This window comes from Halichoerus grypus, chromosome 4, assembly GCF_964656455.1.
Source record: "Halichoerus grypus chromosome 4, mHalGry1.hap1.1, whole genome shotgun sequence".
Taxonomy (NCBI): Eukaryota; Metazoa; Chordata; class Mammalia; order Carnivora; family Phocidae; genus Halichoerus; species Halichoerus grypus.
Genome location: NC_135715.1, coordinates 152,126,733 through 152,150,528, shown reverse-complemented (window position 1 = coordinate 152,150,528; position 23,796 = coordinate 152,126,733). Strand labels below are relative to the sequence as shown.

Genomic DNA, 23,796 nt, shown 5'->3' with positions numbered 1-23,796 from the left:
TAAAGATTTCCATTTAATAATCAAAAATTTGCTTAATATTATTAATAGACATTTCACCATTTCACCCCTTAATAATTTTCTTACTAAACTATGAATTTATTCCAGTTAACATCAATTATGTTGTATACATACCCAAACATAAACATAGAGTTTTCAAAAATCATAATCAGAGATCCATCGTGTTTATACATCAGTGCTTAATTGATTCTCCTTCAGTCTTCTCCATTACACAAAAAAGACACTACCCAGATATACAAGCCAAAAACCTAGTCATCTTTGTTTCATTCCTCCCATGTTACAATTCACAAACAAATCATATTCAGTCTACCTTTCAGATTTATGTGCAATAGAAGTTTTGTTGTTTCGTTTTCTCCCTTCTTTGCTGCTACCCAAGTCCAAGACTTAGAAATTGTCTTTCACCCACACTACAACAATGGTCTCCTATTTGTTCTTTGTCCTTTCTTTTTCCTCTTGATGACCTCTTTTCCATATCAGTCAGATCTGCTCAAAACTATCCAAAGGGTTGCCCATTGCACTTTAAATTGGTACTCCTAACACAGCTTACAAAGTTCTATGTAAAAAGGAACTCACTGATTCTCTGATTCATCCTGGCCATCTCTCTATTCCACCTGACACCCTCCATGATAGCCACAATGCTGGTTCCTGGAACACCTCTTCCCTCCATTAGCATATTTTTCCATTTGTATCATTCACTTAGGCCAGGAGTCTTCCCAAGGCTCTTCTCCTGGACAGCTCTTCTTCATCCTTCCTTCTCTACTATGCCTTCCCTTACTCTCTAAAGTAGATCTCCCACCCTAGTCTGCTATACCTGAACAGGCTATTTTTCCCTGTAACATTTCTAATTGAGATGTTGGGTTTTTGTTTGTTTTTCATTCTGTAGGCTGCCCATCTCTCTCTCTCTAATATGTATGTCCTTCAGGAGAGAAATTTTGTCTGTTTGACTCACCACTGTATATCCTATGCTTGTAGTAATTGGCATATAGAAGGAGATCAGTCAATATTTTTAATTGAACAAATAAGTTGATGAATTAATTTGACATAGATACGACCAAGATCTAGTAAATTCCAAACATCATAAGAGAAAATATGTTTCTTATCTACCATGGATCCAAAGCTCTACATGGTCACACACCAAGAGCCAAAAGTCGTGGGTTGATACTGATAGGATTCATTATAGAACGAGTGAGGTGCTTTGTTTGAATTATCTATGCCATATTCCACTCCCATCTCTGGACAGAGTCATTTTGGGCTTTTTCTATTTCAAAATAAATGGTTCCTTATAAGCTCCAGTTCTAAATGTCGGCTGTTTTATTTCTAACGAATAAAATAGGTGTTTGACTTTCTCCAAATTCAAATTTGTACATGTTTTATAACCCCTATTGATTTCCTGAGTGGTTAACCGTGTACTTGGAGAGTGTAAATTATACACTGGGAGTGTGTTAGACTTGTTAAAAGGTAAACTAACACTGGATACCACAAAGTACCATTTAGAACTAATTTCAAGCCCTAAATGCTGTCCAAGTGGAAAGAAGCTAAGATCCACACCTCATCCTTAACTATTTCTAGAGCAGCTTTTTGTACTCAGAGTTATCACTGACCAGAAATTAAGGAAGTACCAGAAGCAAATCAGTTATTCAAAACTGGGAAGAAGGGAGAGAGAGAGAATGAACCCATAGCTATTTAGAATATTTGGGGAATGAACTGTCCTAGATTTAAAAGATTTGCATTTTACTGAAGGATAACACTTCAAAGAACATTTAATGTTCAAATTTTCTTAATGGAGTACTATAAACTCCCATCCTTCTTAAACAGAAGATGCTAAATAAACTAACATTTTCTTAATGAGTAAGAATTCCATAAAGCATTATCTATTCAGGCATTTTGAAATCGCAGATAGAGTGGGAGGTCATACCCCACCTGTGACCTGGAATTTTTTTGTTTGAAAGGTCTTTGGTGTCAGTTTGATTCTTGGTCATTTGCTTCTTTCTAATAAAGGTAAAATGCAGCACCATTTGTTGTATGACAAAATGATTATGTAAGATAACTGCCTTTCTTACAAGATGAATTAATAAGTCAAAAACAAATGTAGCCCCTTCCATGAAGTTTTCCTCTCCTCTCAAAAATTCTTCTTTACCGGGGTGATTAGCATCCTTTGACATATCAGCACCTTTACATAGTTTTTGTGTTACAAATGCAATGAACCATGCATATTTCAACATAAATTTAAACTAAGGTAATCATATCATTTATCACCCAAATGCAGAAGCTTTTGAGAGTAAAATTATGCTGGAAAAATAAACATAAACTGAGACTGCCCAAGTCACATACTGACTGAAACCAATCTTTCAGCTCATTTTCACTGATTCCATATAGGTCATTAGAAAATATACGTCATTAGTGTAAGGGTTTGATTGCTTAACTATAACTGTATTAGTTTGCTAGGGCTGTCATAATAAATTACCGTGAACTGGGTGACTTAAAAAAACAGAAGTTTATAATCTCATAGCTCTGGAGACCAAAAGTCTGAAATTAAGGTGGTGTTGGCAGTGCACACTCTCTCCAAAGGCTCAAAGAGGGAGGAACTCCTTCCTTGCCTCTTCCAGCTTCTGGTGGCTCCTGCATTCCCTGGCTTGTAGCAGGATAGCTCTGATCTCTGCGTCCATCCTCACCGGACTAGCCGCTTGTGTGTCTTCATGTAGCCTTTTTATAAGAACGGTCATTGGATTTAGGGTTCGGTCTAATTCAGTATGAACTCATCTGAACTGATTATGTATTTCCAAATAAGATTGCATTCTGAAGTTCCAGGTAGGCGTGAGTTCCGGGGCAGGCGGGACGGGGAGCATTATTCCACCCAGGACAGTAACTAATAAAATATTTGGTTATTCTATTACCAAATAACCATTAGACAGAAAGTTTGACTGAGGGTAAAAAAAATGTATAATACAGGGCATGAGAAAGACTTGTTCATTCGTATTATCATGTCTCTAATGTAAGAGGTTAAATGGAGAAACTACACAGAAATCTATGATGGATTATCACATCATTAAAAGTTTTATTTTAGGAAACAATACCACCTTTATTAGCTGTCTTATTCTGCTTAAACACAAAGATACTTGATTTGTAGACATATACTAAGATATAATTGAGAAATACCATCAAAACAGAATAACTTTTCAATGCCATTAAACTGTTCAGAGGCTATGCTATGTTCAGAAATTACTTCTTAGAAAAACTATAAAATTCTGCTTAGAATTGACTCCATGACTTTTTTATTATCAGTTTTATTTAGAATGCTAATTTGAAATGTTAAACCAACTTTCAGAAATACTCATAGCACAATCAACTACATTTGTTTCTTAAAATTATTTTGTCTCATCACTGCATATTAGAAAAGATGGTGTACCTTCTAACCCTTTCAATGAGAATCACTTACATTAATTTGGTCAAGTACTAACATATGGCAGTACTCCAACTTTGCAAATGAATCCAAATCTACACTATAAATTCTCTGATTGCCCTTTTTGGGCCATGACATCATACAGGAGAAATGTGCAAACTCATCAACCCATCAATTGCCTATATTTGCACATTCGAGTCATTTATAGGTATCTTTCTTGTCTTTTATGGTTAGCAACACATTCTTGCTCTCCAGCCTTTTATCTTTCACTGAAGAAGACTGAAGATGCACAGCAAATATGGCTTTTACTTGTGCATCTATTCCTGTCATACTGAATATATACATTCTAGTGAGTACACTAGAGTTCTCCACCATATTGCACCTTACCTGTCATTTTTTTTTTTAAAGATTTACTTATTTATTTGAGAGGGGGCAGGGGCAGAGGGAAAGGGTGAGGGAGAGAGAACCTCAAGCAGACTCTCTGCCGAGGACGGAGCCAGATGCAGGGTTTGATCCCAAGACCCTGAGATCATGACCTGAGCAGAAATTAAGAGTCGGATGCTCAACCGACTGAACCACCCAAGTGCCCCCATTTTTTTTAGTAGGCTCTATGCCCAGCATAGAGCCCAACGCAGGGCTTAAACTCACCACTGGAGATCAAGACCTGAGCTGAGATCAAGAGTCAGACACTTAACCGAGCCACCCAGGCATCCTTTACCTTGTCATTTAAAGTAGGGATTGTCTGTGACTTTAAGGACACGTTACCAAAATGCAGCTGGCTGTTTGAGGCAAACAACTAATCTTTTGAAAGCTGCCATACCAAGGTACCTGTGGCTTCCACATATATTGCCTATGCCTATAATATTTATTCATTTATTCATACTACTTATTAAACACCCATTTTGTGCTAGTCCTTGTTCTATACCCTGGAGATGGTACAGTAAACAGTACATAGTCTTTGCCCTAAGGGAACGTATAGTCTAATGCAAAGCTTTCTCATGTGCCCTGAATGAGTAACTGGTATGTTAATTCATCAATCCACCTCAGCTTTCAGGAAGCTTGGGTGGCTAGAGCCCCCAGGATGGTGGTCTCCTTCTTTTACCTAAAACCAAATGTTATAATTTTCTATGTGTGTCATTATGTGAAAAATCTAAAGATGCCATGGTCCAATGCAGCATTTCCCAGAATGGAGTCTGATGGAACAGTCCCACAAAATGTTCCTGTAAGAGAGGTTCGCTAAACAAATAAATTTAGGAACACCCCATAATGTGTGTCCTTTCTTGTCATCTCACAATACAGGTTAGCCTTTTAAGACTCAGAAAAGGTGATCTAGGCTGACTAATCAGAATTTGGAAATCAGAGGCATTTAGGTGAGTTAGTATGGGCTCCTGCAGGGAGAATGATTAAAGTGTAAAAAGAGAAGAACTTTAAGAAAGCATCAATACTTGAAGAATCCGTTGGAAAAGAGAAGCCTACAAAATAGTCTAGGAAATAAAAACCCCCCAAAAATAACCAACAAAAACCAAAAACCTAGTATGGAAGTCTAGGGAAGAGAAACCTTCAAAAAGGTGGAAGTGGTCAGCTGTATCAAATTACTGAGAGATCGGGACATTGGAAATCAGAGAGGAGACTACTAGTTTTATCACTAAAGATGCTGTGGGTTAACCGAGGTCACAGCAGTTTTTCTGAAGGCGTGACCAGAGAGCCATGGGTAAATAGTGAATGGAAGTTAGTGCAGGAAGTAAAGAAACAGGAGTGGAGACAATACTTTTATGAAGTTTAGCTTCTTAAGAAGAAGAGAAGGGAGACAAGAGGCCTACAAAGGCACGTGCATTATGAGAAGTTTGTAAATTCTTATTTTAAGAAGGAAGACATTCGAAAATGTTTAAATGCTAGTGGCAAGGAGCAAAGAGTGAAGGAGAATTGAAGATACAGGAGAGGAAGGAGATCACTGATGGAGAGAGCCCTTGAGGAGGATGGAGAAGTTGGGATTCATGATGGTTTACCCTCTGACAAAATATCTCTCCCAGGATAGGAGGAAGAGAAAAGAAAATAAAAGAACTGGTTTTCAGAGCAGCAGTAGGATCCATGTGGGATAAAGAATCAGAAATCATAAAGGGCAAACAATAAATAAGATATGGAGGCCAGATACTGTCTTCTTTTTAATGAGTTCTTAACTACATGGTCTGCATGTTACACTGGCAAGAGCTGGCTTTGACCCCGGTTCTGCTTACTGATAGTGTAAATTTCTAAGATAAGCAATTCAACCTATTTGAGCTTACGTTTCCTCATTTACACAAAATGGGATTTTTATCAATCTACCTTAAAGAGCTGTAATAAGGGCGCCTGGGTGGCTCAGTTGGTTAAGCGACTGCCTTCGGCTCAGGTCATGATCCTGGAGTCCCGGGATCGAGTCCCGCATCAGGCTCCCTGCTCAGCGGGGAGTCTGCTTCTCCCTCTGACCCTACCCCCTCTCGTGCTCTCTCTTTCTCATTCTCTCTCTCAAATAAATAAATAAAATCTTTAAAAAAAAAAAAAAGAGCTGTAATAAGGAATACATTTTTATCATGTTAAGTATTAACAATGTTGGGCATGTTGTAGATTCTCCAGTAAATGTAGATAATATTTATCATCATCTTGTCTTGCAAATCTGTTTTCTTGGCTATGTTTAGAAGACAACAAACAAAATCATGGGGAGACAACCAGTAGATATAGTATGTTACCTACAGTGCATAGCACAGCACCAGACACATAGCAGGTACTCAAGAAATGTTCATTTAACAAATTACCAAAAGCCATTTTTTGTCTTATTGACATTATTAAAACCTTTATTTCTGCTGCACTTCAGTGAATGCTCCAGCCTAAATCCTCCTCACTTTCTGTTGGTTAATAACTTCAGAGTCACAGAGGAAAACAAATGTGTCACCTAGGAAGGTTTATCTGAGCGATTTAACCATTTCTGCAAATGCAGCCCATGAAGGGAAAAATGGCTCACTCACATAGCCCAGAAGGCAGAAGTGAACAGGACCTGAACCCTCTGTCACTTGCTCTGTCATTTTCAGCATTGTCACTGAACAGGCTCATTAAGAAAGGATGCCCAGTCAGCCACTGAGCAAATAAACTTGGCCAGAAATGTATAGATTTAGTTTAAGACTAAAGAAAGAAGGGAAGGGGTGTATTCTTGACATAAAATGGCTTCCTGTATTTTTTTTTTCTTTCTCTAAAGTTTGTAGTAAACTTTGTCGTCGAAGAACAGCTTGGAAGTAAGAAGGGTTGCTGCAGCAAAAGCTCAGTGGGGAAAGCTCTAGCAAATTGCCCCAGATAAGCTTAAGGCAACTCCAGCTCTGGACTCCTGAGAGGTTAATGATCCCTACCTCTTCTCAAGGCCTGATATTTATGAAGTGTTGTCAAAGACATCTAAAGTTCCATAAAATACTATATTTTTAAAAGGTCTTCAAGCTAAATCCTCTAAACCTATAGGAGTTACCCACTTGCTGAGAGTTAATAGGCTCTTGACTGAATGGTGAAGTTTGAAAAGGACCATTAGAGGCCGAGTCCAGTTTCTCCCAGTAGCCTGCTCCCTTCACACTTTTGAGGACTCTGCCATCCGAAGCCAGGCAGGGCATTTCAGGGCAGAGGATAGAGCAAATGGCTAAAAATCTGCTTATTTTTCTTTTAATAATAAACAGGTAAGTATATATTTATTTTATATTATATATATATATATATATATATATATAATATACATATATGATATATATTTTTTTGGAGGTCCAGAATTTATAGCTAAATCTGTGATTTAGCCTTGTGATGCCAAGTCCTGGAATTATAATAACTGTATTTGGATGTCATAAGTTAAAATGCTTACATACAAGTTTCTTTCCCAAGATTGTACAGATTTCTCAGCTTTTATCTATGTAAATATATTACCAGTAGAAACTGAGATAATAAAACCCCATGCAAATAATCGTGCAATATTGTTGCATTTCAATCACTCCAGCCTCCAAATTACTATTCTATTTCAGATGCTAGTACTTTTTCCAATTTAAATTCAAGCAATTTTTGAATAAGTCATTAAGGCCTTGCCTGAGAATGTAGTAACATGAAAATTAGTTTTCCTCTGCTTTATTTTAATTTGTATGTCCAATAGGAAATTTATACACACAAGTGGTAATATGGATAATCATATTTCACATCTTATATTAGTGCCTGATCGATGGTGGGGTACAAAAGAATTTCTCCCAATCTCTGCCCGTCCTACTCCCAACCCAGATCACTGCCTAACTGGGAAAATTTTGGATCCAAATAGTTTCAGTGACTCTTCTGAAAAAAATAGGTTCAACTGGTAGAAGAAATATTACATTTGTAGCAAAGGACTTGGTTTCTGTTTTGAAGTTATTTTTCCAAATCTTTAACAGAGATTAAATAACTAAGAACATTGTGACTGAGTCTCTGCTCTTTACAAAACTTGAGAATTGATTGTATCCTGAAATGCTTTCGTGTCCCTTGCACTCGCCAGTCACCTGTAGCTGGCATTCTCATTTGAGTCTCTGTCTTAGAGGCTTAAAAAAGGAGAGACCCTTCTCATCTACTCATCTGTGCCTTGAAGAAACTATGACAGCAGGTAAAGCTATTATGGAATTTGTTAAGTTGCAAGAACTCCTATTGCATTACATTCAGAACCTGTTCAATAGGAACGCTTTTCTGGTCTTTAAAGGACTATTGCAACTCAAGCTAGATATGAGGCTTTACTGCCACCTCATACATCTATACCTGATAAGGAGAGGAAGTCCTAAGAATTATATATCTTCTCTGAAACCAGCTCTAATCAACACAATGGGAATAATCATGACTTCACTTCCAAATTCATAATTTGATTCTGTCCCAGGCACAATATAAATATAATAGAAAGAAAGACAATTTTTTTTCTTATTTTCAAATGGCTTTGGCGCTATGGCAGTAAGTAGGAGACAGGTAAAATCGAGTAATCCCAACAGGTGTGCAAGTGCATGAATACAAGGGGTTTCCTTGTGCCATTATTAAATGTAAAAAAAAAAAAATAGAAATATTATACAAATATATTCAAAATGGAAAATTTTAGTTTTCCGGAAAAGTGTGGCCCACTTTGTCTGCCCACAGGAAAAGCTTGTTAAAAACATAACAAATGAGACGGCACTACTCGTGTGCCTGTGCTTGTCAAAGATAATTTGCGATGTTAAAGCATGATGTTAGAAATTGAATTTAAAAGAAAAACAAAACTGGGGGCATCACATTGCCCAATTTCAAGCTATATAACAAGGCAGTGATCACCAAGACAGCATGGTACTGGCACAAAAACAGACATATAGACCAATGGAACAGAATAGAGAGCGCAGATATGGACCCTCAACTCTATAGTCAAATAATCTTCGATAAAGCAGGAAAAAATATGCAATGGAAAAAAGACAGTCTTTTCAATAAATGGTGCTGGGAAAATTGGACAGCCACATGCAGAAGAATGAAACTCGACCGTTCTCTAACACCATACACAAAGATAAACTCAAAATGGATGAAAGACCTCAATGTGAGACAGGAATCCATCAAAATCCTAGAGGAGAACATAGGCAGTAACCTCGTGGACATCGGCCACAGCAACTTCTTTCAAGATACATCTCCAAAAGCTAGTGAAACAAAAGCAAAAATGAACTTTTGGGACTTCATCAAGATAAAAAGCTTCTGCACAGCAAAGGAAACAGTCAACAAAACAAAGAGGCAACCCACAGAATGGGAGAAGATATTTGCAAATGACACTACAGATAAAGGGCTGGTATCCAAGATCTATAAAGAACTTCTCAAACTCAACACCCAAAAAACAAATAATCAAGTCAAAAAGTGGGCAGAAGACATGAACAGACACTTCTTCAAAGAAGACATACAAATGGCTAACAGACACATGAAAAAATGTTCATCATCATAAGCCATCAGGATAATTCAAATCAAAACCACATTGAGATACCACTTTACACCAGTTAGAATGGCAAGAATTGACAAGGCAAGAAACAACAAATGTTGGAGAGGTTTTGGAGAAAGGGGAACCCTCTTACACTCTTGGTGCGAATGCAAGTTGGTACAGCCACTTTGGAAAACAGTGTGGAGGTTCCTCAAAAAATTAAAAATAGTGCTACCCTATGACCCAGCAATTGCACTCCTGGGTATTTACCCCAAAGACACAGATGTAGTGAAAAGAAGAGCCATATGCACCCTAATGTTCATAGCAGCAATGTCCGCAATAGCCAAACTGTGGAAAGAGCCGAGATGCCCTTCAACAGATGAATGGATAAAGAAGATGTGGTCCATATATACAATGGAATATTACTCAGCCATCAGAAAGGATGAATACCCAACTTTTACATCAACATGGATGGGACTGGAGGAGATTATGCTAAGTGAAATAAGTCAAACAGGGAAAGTCAATTATCATATGGTTTTACTTATTTGTGGATCATAAGGAATAGCATGGAGGACATTAAGAGAAGGAAGGGAAAAATGAAGTGGGGGAAATTGGAGGGAGAGATGAACCATGAAGCTATGGACTCTGAGAAACAAACTGAGGGTTTTAGAGGGGAGGGGGGCAGGGGAGATGGGTTAACCTGGTGAAGGGATATTAAGGGAGGCACGTACTGCATGGAGCACTGGGTGTTATACGAAAACAATGAATCATGGATCACTACATCAAAAACTAATGATGTATTGTATGGTGACTAACATAACATAATAAAATAAAATTTTAAAAAAAGAAGTATTCAATCCAAAAAAAAAAAATTCGAGTCTCTCCCGTTGCCTCTCTTTTGCCTTCAAAATTAAGCATTACTGTAAATTTTGTGTTTACTATTTCCTTGTTTTTCTTTGCAATTTTACTAAATATATGTGTTCCCAAAACAAAAAATAAAATAAAATAAAAAAAGAAATTGAATTTAATCCACAAACATATTGTTCCCACAAAGGAAGATAATGCATGAAAGAGTCACTTTATGCTAGAATGTCCAAACTATAGACATTGTAAATGTTTAAGATATCGTATGCCCTTTGATAAAGTAAAATGGCCCCATAATTAAGCCAAAGTGATTTCCTTTATTTAGTATACCTAAATAATGTTCCTACTTGTTTAATTCTTTTTCCCAGCTATCAAGAATAATACTGTACAATAAATATCAGTATATATTTATTGGTAACTTATTTTAAGTAAACATTAGCAGTAGAAATAAATATTGCTTTTAGAGTTCAAAGAACCTAGAGATCTGAAATAATCAAATCTCCTACACAGTAACACTCTACAGAATCTCAGCAGTAGTAAGAAGGCTTCTTTTTACCACCAGAAACTCACTACTTCAGTATACTACTCACTCACTTACTGAACAGCTCTAGTTGCTTAAAAATGTGCAGTAGAAATCTGGCCTCTAAAACATCTACTGAATCCTCCATGTTACCTCTAGTTCAGGATCTTTCCAACTTAACTCTGAAATTCTTACACAGAAGCAAATCAGTGGCACAGGGATCTGTAGATATTCCAAAGAAAGGCCTGATTAAAGCAAAGTAGTGCTATCTCCAGAGAAATATCATCTGACCAGCCCCCACAAGGCCTCCCAGACTACAGTGCACCATGGGCCGGGCCCGGCCGGTCCTCTAGCTTGTAAGTGCAGAAGTTTGATCTTACAAAATGCCAGAACTGGGTGGGCTGGAGAAAGCTGACTTATGCCAAAAAAAAATACACGGAAAGTCAGAACTAATCAATTCAACGCATATGAAATATATAACTGTCAAATGGATAAGAAATCCAGGTGGTACTGTAGGCTACAAAGAAATCAAATTATTTTAAGACTGCTCAAACAACAGAGCATCAGAACAAGGGAAATGGGTTGACTGAGTGAATAGTTAGCAGCATCAGACACTAATAGTTTTGTGCATCCATTTCTGCACCTGGGACTCTAGGTTCGCAAGTTCGGGTTGGCTTCTCAGGGCAACACCACCCTGGAGAGCACTTGAATAGAGAACATGACTTTCAGAAGCTTCTTTTGCCAAGCTCTAACCCTTGCCCCAGGAAACATTTTTTTCTTTGGATACATGGATAGTTTTAGGCAAGTTTTACACTGTCATATTTCTGCTTCAATCCATAATGTGTTGCTTGGTAGATTAATTATCTGAACAACATCTTATTTCCAGCTTTTGGGAAAGAAAAAGGCAGGGATAATGCTAAACACACACATACACACACTCTGGGCTATATTGATTTAAGTCTCTGAACCACCATGCCCGGCTCTGCCCCTTTTCTACCCACTTCCCTTACTTGAGTTATGATAAGTTAAAACCTTGCCAGTCCTCATTCCCTCTGTCTCTTGCCTCCCTCCCCCATCTCTTTCCCTGAATGCGCCAGGATAGAAACAATACATATAGCTGTGCTTTAGAGCGACCCACTTCTATAGCTCTTGACTAGAGCATTGACTAGCAATGGGCATGCAACCTTGTTAGCTCTGCTGCAATTAACTCAGATTATACCAGAAATGGTTTCTTGAAAGGGTCAGGATCCCTTTCAGCATAAATCATTTGTGAACATTTAGTAGGAAACTAGTTGAAGACTTTACACAAAAACATGGAGAGTTTCTACCATTGTCACTATCTCTTTTAGCAGAAAGAGCACAACCCTTACATTAAACCTCTTTCAATGGAGGACAGAGAAATGGATGTCTAAATCATCAGCCACTGTAGGAAACATATGGACTTCCGAAGTATCATTTTTAGATGATTTTAAATCTTGTAAGTGCTTCAGGGTTGCTTGAATACCTAGGCATAAACATCAGGGTCACAAATACCGTCGTCCATACACAAACTTGGTTGGAATATTAGATTTTCTGTGTCTCTATTCTTCTTAATATACTCAAATCTCGTTTCTAAAATATGTCTATTGCATTACTAGAAGTGGTTATATATTCAGGTTTTCAATCAACTGGTTTACTTGATTGGATTGACTATAAATTTGTTGACATATATTGATGATTCCTCATTTTCTTGCTCAGGGATCATTTCTTCTACTCATTTATTTTCAATCTCTCTAACTTTCTTATCTGACAGTATCCTACGAGCAGCATAACAGAGCACTCCAAGCTCATAAGGAATGGTGTAAACTAATTAGCAGATTTTATGCTGGAAACTCTTCTCCTCCCACGTGATCATCCTGTCTGGATAATGAACTTTGTGGAAATATCTGGTTCCTACTACACTAAGGCCGCAGCTTCACTCAAACAAGCTCTTACTTTGCCCTTGGACTTCGGTTCATAATTATGAATATGGTACAAATCCAAAAACAAAAACAGTATGGGGCGAGGGATGGAGTTAAAAATAAAATAGCCTAAAAATGGATTTTGAGTTAAGAAAATTCTTGATCTTCTTTTGCAACTGACAAAAAGAAAAATAGTCCTAATAAGATGTGCTTGAAAAATACCATGCCTGAAATCACAATGCATAACTGAAGGAGAGGGAAGTTACAGAAAATTCTCCTGCATGCAGGTGTGGGGAAGCACTGAAGGGTTACTAACAAACACTAACTAGAAGTGTTGAATTGTTTGTTATGGGGAGAAGATCCAGGAATAAGAGTGAGAATCAGTGCTGGTCCGTTACATCAGCAGTGGGCTGGCAAACCCCACTGTGAAAGTCGCCTTTAAACAGCAGGTGCATGGTTTGACCACTCTAGCTTCTAGCCTCCTGGCAGAGGCAACAAATGAGCCTAGTCTTCACCACAGATTCAGGAATGACCACAAGCCATCTCAAGCTGCAGCAAAATAGCATCATCGCCCTGCTTCTGTTTTGGTCACATATTCCCATATTGAAAAATTCACCCAACATTATTTATTTCAGTTTTTGTGTGTTTGCTCATTACAGCTGTAATTTGTTACTAAAAACACCGTGACATAAAATTCTAAAGTACCTTGGAAGAAAGGGGGAAACCAAAAGAGAAAATTTTGTATATTTTTAGTCTTTTCCATGGAAGTGGTTCATTCATTTTAACGATAGTCATCAAAGTAGGAATATAATACAAACAAAATATCACCTAAATAGGTAAAGAGACACAAATATAGGACAAATGAATGATTTAAATGCCATCTCCAGTCTCTCTAACATACTTATGATAAATCCTTGATTAATTTGAGCTGTGATTTGAAATATTACCCATCATACAAATGTGCATAAATATTCCAACACAGGAAAACACTTAACATATTTAACAATATACTTCAAACTTAAAAGTTCTGCAGATGACTAACTAGATCTTAAAATTATAGATATTTTACAGCTCTGCTTAAACATAAATAATGCATTTGTCTGATTCACCCATATTAAAGGTATTTTTTCTCCTGATGAATATATGCATCATCCATGACTGCCAGTACCAAACTATAAGGACGCACTGTAATAAAAGCTATGCCTGTATGTGAAATAATAGGAAATAATTTATTTCATAAAAATAGTAGTTCATTTTTAATCTTCTATTACCGCTGCTCCCATTACTTCTCTTGCTGTGGATTGAAGAGTATCTCAGATTGAAGTCAAGACAATTATATTTTTCATGTGTTTAGGCAAGAATTTTAAAGTTTGTCAAGTCAGGTCACGGATTATGGAAAAGACTCAAAAAAAGCAAACTTGATATTATAAGATGACCGTAATCAAAGACTATTTAGAGATAGCATTACAAATATGAAGCAAATGTATTTGGGCTAAAGGTCAGAAAACATATTTTAATATCTTTGTAGAAACATAAGAAAACAAAACTTGTTAATGACAGAGGAAAGGGTTTACTTTAGAACACAAATTTTTTCTTTATTGTAAGTTTAGCTTTCACATCACATTGTTAACATAGGCCAGCTATTATGCATTGGAATACACTTAGAGCATTCAATATGTACTGTGTTAGTATCTCCATGAATGATTCTGAAATAACGTTTGCTCTTTCAATAGCTTTATTTTGGCAATAAGAAAATGTACGGGTGCTAGTAGAATTCCCCTTCACAGTAAATGAAAAAAGCCTGAAAGAATATGTTTGTTGCAATTTGCATTTAGTTTTGGAAAACATCTGTTTAACAACTGAACACAGCTATATTTTAACTTTTAAGCTACCACACTGAGAAAGTACCAAGGTATTGCAGCCATTCACTCTTAGGGACATTATGCTGGGCTTTGAAATTCAAAAAATAAGATAGTTCTTCTTGAATTATTTTATGATCAATGTACGGTCTCTACACAAGGAAAATTAAAGCTGTCTGACTACTTAGAGAAACATCACTGCCTATTAAAGATGGAAGAAATTGCATAAAAGCATGAAAAGCACTGGGTAATTTTGCAGTTTCATCTCTAAACACACTTGTGAAGATGTCTGTCTTTCAATTCTTCTTCTTTCTTCTGAAGCATGGCCTTTTAGTTCTTGCCCTTTTAAATATCTTTGCCTACCATAGCTTTGCTTCTTAATGTACTGGTTGATCTTACTGGGCTGAGAAACTATTTACAAGGGGTGTCTGTTTTTATCTGTATTCACAGAGAATGCTAACAAGTTAGAAGAAAGTGCAAGAGAACACCACATACCTTGCCCAGAACATTACAATGGTTTCTGCATGCATGGAAAGTGTGAACATTCTATCAATATGCAGGAGCCATCTTGCAGGTAATGTTTTCACTCTTTAATTTTTAAAATGTATAAAGTCAACACAGAGAACTAAATTCTGGATGTTTGCAAAGAATTGCATGGCATTCTGCCTGACTGGGTGCTCAGCAGCAAAACTTTTCACTGACTCTCCTACACACACACACACACACACACACACACACACACACAGAGACACCCACTAGAAAACCATGAAATGTGTGTGCCTTACATACCTGAGTACTATGTAACATATCATTATGTATACTCTTCTGGTAGAATTTCAAATTGTACTCTGGGCATTACAAGCTTCTTAAAGACTCAGCTTCCTCTGTTTTATTCATTGCTCTTTCCCATGGACATAGAATAGCTCTTGGCACATAACAGGAGGTCAATAAATATTTCTGAAATGAATGGATGAGGACTTAGGGTACATAAGATAACGTCGTTGCTTTGGGGAGGTCATCTTTTCCAAAGTCCTTCAGGTGTCCAATCAATTTTATCAATCTTGGTTTTGCTAGGCACCTACTCATTTCTGTGGGTCGGCTACCCACAAGCCTTGTACAGTGTGATTATTAGCTGTACCTCCACAGATTCTAACTCAGTTGAGACACAAAGAAATTGCTTGTCTGGACTTAGTTAATAAATATAAATATCTGCTGAATATTCATGAATAGAACATAATTACTGAGATGGTAAAAATATGGTAAACCCAAGGTAGAAAAACAAATGTATTTTTATTAAAGGAATCTACAAGTGGCATATGATGAAATAGGTTATGTATTGTTACACAGCGAAAGGAGTTTCTCTCTCTTCTCCTCCTCCTCCTCCTCACTCTTTTTCTCTCTCTCTCTCTCTACGCTCAAGAACTGTCTTCCTTTTATATCTTCCTTAACTGAATACACTAGCACCTTCCAGTGAAGCCAGGTACAGTCAACATAACTGGGAGGCTGGTCCTGCTGCCCTGTCATCCTTAGGAGGGTCCCCATTATTAAACCCTTCAAGGCAAAGAGGAAAGACCCCAGAATGGAGAAATTCCAAGTGAAGCACTAAAATAATTGCACAAAGTCAATGACAAGTTGACCCTTGTTGGTATTGTTATGTGAACAGTTTCTTCATTTCATTGTCAAATGCTAATTTTAACACGCAGATGGTCTCCTGATGCTTTCTGATGAGGCTTGAGTGAGTGAGAAGCAGCGTTCATTCTCAGATGAATAGCGCATGGGTTTATTTTGCAGAACTCTGTTGCTTACACCATAATTGTTTCTTTTTTTCTACTGAAATTTAGCTCTCTAACATAAGTAGACAACTTTAGGATCGACAAATTAAAGAAATCACTTATTGTATCCTTGGTCTAAACATTCTTCAACACTTATTCTCACAGTAGCCAGGGAATGCTTTATCCAAAAGTAAATAAATAAATAGCCCCAATTTACACCCATATCCTCAGAAACAAACCTTTTCTCAAGTAATCATGTCGACTTAGGTTGATTAAAGGACAAGTTAAATAAAATGTGAAACTCATCTGAAAAAAAAATATGGAAAGAATAGTATTTCTGGACAGCCACTGCTTCTCTATATCATCATCACAAACTACGTACCAACCCTCCTGTCCTCAAAATCTTATTATAAGTATAAAAGAAAACCTCATACCTTTGAAACCAAAAACACAAAGAAATCTCATTGAAAGGATATAGTCGAAAGCCATATCTACAAAGCAGCATTTCTTTAAAGAGGGAAATAAACAGCCCCGCTTTCACAATGAAGGTAACTGTGTATGGGCCGACTATAAAGGTGAGCCCAGCAGCTACAGGTAACTGGACACTATCCTTCCTTCCAGGTGTGACGCTGGTTATACTGGACAACACTGTGAAAAAAAGGACTACAGTGTGCTGTACGTTGTTCCCGGCCCTGTACGCTTTCAGTATGTCTTAATCGCAGCTGTGATTGGGACCATTCAAATTGCTGTCATCTGTGTGGTGGTTCTCTGCATCACAAGGTCAGTAATGTGCTCAATGGCCACCCAGATAAGGGCATCTGGTGTTCCTCCTTGCCTTACTTAGGTTACTCTACGTAGGAGTCCCTTTGTGGACTCGGCAGCCCTCCGTTCTCAGGAGTCCTGTTTCCTCATCATAACAGCATGTGAATAGCATCGATTTTCATGCTGGAGTGCTACCAAGTATTTTCCTTATTTTTGCCTTTTGATGAGGATTATTTATTTTTGAGGCAAAGATCTGTTTTTCTCTACTATGTGATGCCAATCTTTGTTTAAATATGCTTTTCTCTTTTAGCTATGGAAAGTCAGTTCTCGTTCAAACTACTAACAGACTATTTAGATGACAGTGTTGTCTTATTTACCCAGATCAGTATGCCAAAAGAGGTGAGAAGAGATTGTATACAAGGCCTAGAATAGTGTTCAAGGATAGCTTTCATTTATGGTACTTATTTCCAATTATAACGCTGATATAATCATTTTTAACATATTTGATGTAAACAACAGGTACATTTTTATGTTAAGTTAAAATAGCTTTTAATCACAAAATTCAAAGAAAATAGCTACAATAAAAAGATTATGTTGCAGTACATGAAAACCTTTGATATATGGAAACATGCAGCAAATATGACAACAAGCGTTTATACCAAACCCCCAGAACAATCAAATGGTAATTGTTTCTGGAGACTAAGATTAAAAGGGATCCAGAGACCTCATCCAGTTTCAATAGGAGAGAAAATCATGGTTAATTAGTGATGTCTGACACTGTGCTTGGAGTAAAGGGGTAAGGCCAGGTATTTACTTGCTTAACTTCATCAGTGTGTAAATTCATGGCAACCAAATCCGTATTATTTATGCCCTGTCTAACCGGAAATACTATTGAAGACGCTTCTTTCTGACTTGATTTCACGCTCCTTCAGAAAAAAGTTCCAAGAAAGTTTTTTTAAGTTTTTTGCCAAATTCACAAGACATTTAAACTTTCGTTCATTTGTACAGCTCTACAGTAAATCAGAATGTTTCCCCCAAAATTATTTTTCTAAAGACAAGAAAATAAAAGAAAGTACCATATCCTTAGAGAATAAAGGCCATAATACGTCTCCGTAGCTGTGCTGCACTATCTTCTTTGAGGACAAGTGTGGCATTTGCTCTTGAAAAAGACAAAATATGGTTCATAAATCCTTGCCGGGCCTAAAAGCTTAAGGGAAGATCATCGACTGGAGCTTTGTGCTGCTCAAAGCCAAGCTGAGCTCATCAACTAGACTCTCACGTTTAGATGCCAAGTGAGTCAATGGATTATACTAAAATAGATTCTGGGGAACATAAAGATAACTCAAGAAACCAAAAATACTGAGTATAAAGGAAAGATAGAAAAGAATCTAAAACACAAGAAGTGGTGCCATATTACTCTAAGGGTCTTGCGTCTTCCGATATGTACGCCATGTCAGCACGTGAAAAACCAGATTCCCATTTAATAGATCTAATCTCATTACAATTGGATTTGTACTTTGTACTTCATGTACTGACAAAAATGCAAAACTTTCAATACTTTAGCAGATGTTCTCAAGTTTGTTATTAATCACAGTTCTGTTCCCATACGTTATAAGAATAGCTGGAATATGTAGGGTTCTTATTTCACCAAGCATTGTGTATATGTTATATGTGTGTGTATATCATACATGTGTGTACACACACATATACATTTAATAACATATGAAGAAGGAACAGTGATCCCCATTTTCAAAATAGGAATCCTGAGGTATGAGAAGTTAGCAAATTGCTAAGTGTACACAGCTGAGCAATAAGAGCAGCTGTGGGGTCCAGGCTGCCTAGTGTCAGATCCTGTGCACTTAAACCCTGCTCATACTGCCCCTCGGCTAGTCATAATGTCGTGTGTTCCGATGCTCAAGACAACCTAAAATGAGCTCCAAATTAGAAGGAAGACATTTTTTCAAGGCATATGGCCATTTTCATTTTCCATGTTAAAACAAAACAAAATCTAGTCTCTATTTACTTTTGAGGAAGAGTACATGAGCTAAATTAGCATTTTTGTAATGCATTTTATAAAGCTGTCTTAGGATGTCCAAGTCTTCCAAAGTCTTTCCAGGAGTCACACTAGTCAAAAAGCCACACTCTTCCCAGTGTGGATTCATTCTACTCACTTGAGAATGTTCTACTCAAAAACCAGATTTTCCACCTAGGTCATCTGCCCCTCCCCTAACCCTCCCCTTTTCTGACCACCTTGACCACACTTGTCTGTCCAGACCTATTCCAACATATCCCGTTGCTAAAAGATTGACAAATTGCACCAAGCAGAGGTCCTTTCATTCTCTTTAATTTTCTTTTAATTTCTCCATCCCCTGGTCTCTCTTCTTTTCTCTCTCTTCCCCTCCTCCCAATTTCTTTTTTTCTAATTGCTTCCCCTTGTTTTTATTATTTTAGTCAAACATCAGCCCTCCTTCTAAATACAGCATGTGTCATAAAAATATAGACATCTAGAGACATGCTCTGGAATGAAAAGAGTTGCCCTGTTGAGAAGATGGATTTTCAATCTTTTTGTCTCCAGCTCCCACTTGCTGGGAATGTGACTTTCGGCTCCATGTTCATTTTGACTGATCTACCACACCTCTGTAAAAAAAAATATACATATATATTACATATATATATTTATTCATATATGAACATATATATGAATATATAATCTCTGAAAGCCATCTTATTGTAATAAGATTTTATATGAACTTTATATTGTTCTTATTTGCATCATCAAAGCATTTGTTTATTTTAAGAGAAAAGACACCAGACCAGAGCTTTTCAGATAATTTGACTCAATTTAGCTTTTATAGAAGCAAAATAGTTGGCACCAATTTATGTCTCCAGCTTATGGTACTAATTTATAAAAATAATATCAGGCTGAACCAAAACAATATCCCTTTTCATTACATATCAGATATTAAGAGTTGGCTCATTCTCTGGTTGGATAGGATTTAAACTTGTAGCAGTGAAATGTCAATATAACATTCATCCTGAGGACATTTAAAATATAAAATTGTTGAAGACATTTAAAGTGAGATTAGATGAGCTCACAACTTGCTTGACTGCCTTGTGCTGAGTCATTCTTGTGCCTTCCTGAGTAAGCGGTTGAGGACCAGGTAAATGTATTCCTCTTCACCTTCTGCCTCTGCTCTTCAGCGCTCCCCAACAGACGCTTAAAGACAACGGCAAGGAGAAGCAAAAAAAAAAAAAAATCTTCCAAAATAATCCCAGCTTCTACTAATAATAAATTCTTTTGTCTGAAATATTTTAACAATTGGCTTAATCGACAACTTCACTCTGTAATTGTAGGACCAAACTTCAGGTAACAGCACTGGACTAAGATTTGTAAACTTTCCAACCTTCTAGGAAATGCCCCAGAAGCAACAGAATTCACAGACAGAAGCAAAATACAGGGCACTACAGTTCAGACAACACAACAAGAGCATCCACGAGGTTAATCTAAAGGGAGCATGCTGCACAGTGGCCGGACTTCTGAGAGCTGGGACTACACAATACAGTATTATAGACAAAAGAATAAGACAAGAGATCTACACATGTTGCCTTGCATTTGTGGTAATCTACACCAATGAAAACATGTACTACAGCTATATTTGATTATGTATGGATATATTTGAAATAGTATACATTGTCTTGATGTTTTTTCTGTAATGTAAATAAACTATTTATATCACACAATATAGTTTTTTCTTTCCCATGTATTTGTTATATATAATAAATACTCAGTGATGAGAAAAAATTGGCATTCTTAAATTTGCGGTATCTCATAACTGTAAATATAATCAAGCTGGTACAATCTGTGCAGGTACCGGTAGTTCATCTTTCCCCACATCTTGAGACAGAGCATTAGTTTATACAGGACTCGGTGGCTAGGTTTTGAGTGATTCCAAGATCAAGGGAAATGATGGTTATTGGAAAAGAGAAAAAATAATTTACTTTATATCGAGTGAGGATAAAATATTTCAGATCTTTGAATCATCTCTATTTCATCAACTTTCTTCCCTGGTCTTCCATTTTCATCCCCAGAGCTGAAAAATCCCTGGCATATAAATTAAATCAAAGAAGAAGGGGAGGGAAAGTGTTCTATAACTCATAAAAGAGAGGGAAAGAAGATATTGGTTTTTATTTGGAAAGCATCTGAGAATCTCGCTGTTAAGTGCATTTACCTGAAGGGTCGGGAACAAGTTACATATCAGGAATACGCAGAGCACAAAACCTGTTCCATTTAGGTGAGTGGAATTAAGAACTTGCAGAAAAATTTATTAACATCATTAAAAGTGAAACACCAGAATCATAGATTCTCAGAAGCACCTTGCTACATTTATGGCATAGAGTTCTTTAAAAAGAAGTTGGAATCGCCACCAAATTCCTTCTGAATAGCTTTATGGCAAATGCTGACCCACTATTTGAAGTGGGACTGTGGTGATGATGATAGTTCATAAAAAAACAGAGAAATACACTGTAAGCATATTTAAATGCTGAGATAAGAAAGCAAACTAATCCCATAGCACCTAAAAGAATTTAGTGGGAAGTTGATAGGAATTCTTGAGCATATAAATAGGTATGATCACTTTGGAAAGAAATAAAATATGAAAATTCTCAAAGAATACGAGGTAAATAACAAATCAAATAATTGCCTTATTCTCGCTTAGTTCTCCCCAGCTTTTAGTGGCTAATATAGTAAATCTAGAGCTTTCTTTGCCTCCTTTAAATGACCTCCACATGGACTAAAAGGAACGACACTCCTGTGTTAAAAAAAAAAAAAAAAAAAAGACAAATATCAAATCAACACATTCTGGATATAAAATATTCGGTGAAAATAGATTTCCTGAAGTGATATTTATGATATTTATAAAAACATTCAAAAATGGTGACAATCGAAATAAGATTTAGGATGCTGAAACACTTGGTTTTCTAGGTTAGTAGGCACTCTGAAAAGTGTGAATCTATGAGAATAATCATCACGCAAGTGGTTCCATAAACCGGTCTTATGCTACTTGTACAAAACACACTCCATTTGAACTTGCACATGGAGCTTTAGTTTGATTAACAAGTGCAGAGATACACTAGCAGTGATCTCCTTTGTCAGACCGTAGTCAACGGCAAACCCTTCCACCTAAAGGAAGAGCAACAACGCAACACTATAGAGCTTAGTAGAGTTTAAAAGAAACAGCAATTCCACCGACCTTTGCCTGTAAAGAGTATGAAATGACTTGCTTTGCTAAATACTGGCATGCTATTTTGCAGGATTTTTTATCAAAGAATCATAAACCTAAGTGTTGGAAAAGTCCATGGGTTAATAATACAGTGCATTCCTATTCACCTCCATGCTCACCTACCCCATAAAGGAAGTCCTTTTAAAAGATACATAGTGAGTCAGAAGTGAGCATATACTATGTGCCAAGCACCATTCAAAGTCTTAGGGAAATACAAGTAAAACGGGATCTTTACTCTAAAGAAACTCAACAATCTAGTCCTGACAGATAATCATCCAACCTCTACTTGCATATTTCTTATAATTTGGAATTTCATTCTTGGTTACTTCTAATCTTGAGACATTATTCTTTGTCTCAGATTGAGTTGAAATTTACTTCTCTGTGATTTCTACCCATGGCGCTTGTTTTTCCTTTCTGGAGCAAAGGAATAATGACTTATATATTTAAAAATATTAGAACACATATGATTTTTCCACTCACCCAGCAGCCCTTTTGCAAGTACTTTCTTCTCCGGGTGAAACATCCTTAATGTTCTCACCTGATCTTCACGTGATACAGTTTCCACTCTCCGCTAGCATCTGCATCAGCCTTCCTTGGACAAATTCTACTTTGTCTACACATTTCTTTAAGTGTAGAGCTCAGAATTGCACAGTTGTGGTCTCACCAGAAGAGAATATAGTTGAACTGGTAAAAAATCAAATTTAACTGAAAGCCACGATCTCTAAATTCAAGTTCCTACTCCCATCACAAATTTGTTATGGAACCATGAGCAAGTCATTTCACATCACCGGTCCACTAGTCTTATTTTCCTTATCATTTCTATCTCCATAGTTCCAAGATTCTATATATTCAGAAACCAGACACTACCCTTTCATTGTTGCTACCCAAAACCACATTAACTATTTTTGCTGTTTGTTCTCAACTTAAATTTAAAACTTTTTAAATAAACTGCTATTAAGCCATGTCATTCACCCATTCATTCATTATACGTTTATTTTGCATTATACATGTACCGAGGGCCACCAATTAGCAGCACCATACCAAGCTATGAGAATACAAAGATAAATAAGACAAAATCCCTGCCTGATAGGAGCTCACTGTCAGATTGTCCTGGTTCCTTGCATCAAAAATCTCACATCCCTGGCAGGAGACAGAGAGGTAAATGAACCATTACAAAGAATGTCACAAAGGCAATGTGAATGGTCAGTTCAGAGTGCTTGGCGACCCTGCAGGAGGAATCTCAAGGCCAGGTAGATGTGCCTCTTCACAGTGAGATACACAGGATGACTTCCTCATTCTCTATACAAATTCTGACTTCTTGCTTCTGAGATTTTATCCACTTCTCATTGCTCTCTTTATACCTTTCTTTTCTCCACAATACCCAGAGCAAATACCAGCTTATCAGTGAAGCCTCCATGATCCCATTGGCAGTCTTCCCAATTCTGTTACAGCA

The 23,796-nt window shown here is 37.0% G+C and overlaps 1 protein-coding gene across 1 annotated transcript in view; it reads left to right on the top strand.

Annotated features, from left to right (window-relative positions):
- TMEFF2 (transmembrane protein with EGF like and two follistatin like domains 2) overlaps positions 1–20,838 on the top strand; it is a 225,559-nt gene extending 204,721 nt beyond the window's left edge. Inside the window, exons 8-10 of the mRNA XM_078071130.1 lie at positions 14,981–15,104; positions 16,924–17,082; positions 20,476–20,838. Coding sequence (XP_077927256.1) covers positions 14,981–15,104; positions 16,924–17,082; positions 20,476–20,572 — 380 coding nt within the window. The 3' untranslated portion in view covers positions 20,573–20,838. The remainder of the gene's footprint in view (positions 1–14,980; positions 15,105–16,923; positions 17,083–20,475) is intronic.
- Positions 20,839–23,796: the final 2,958 nt, after the last annotated feature.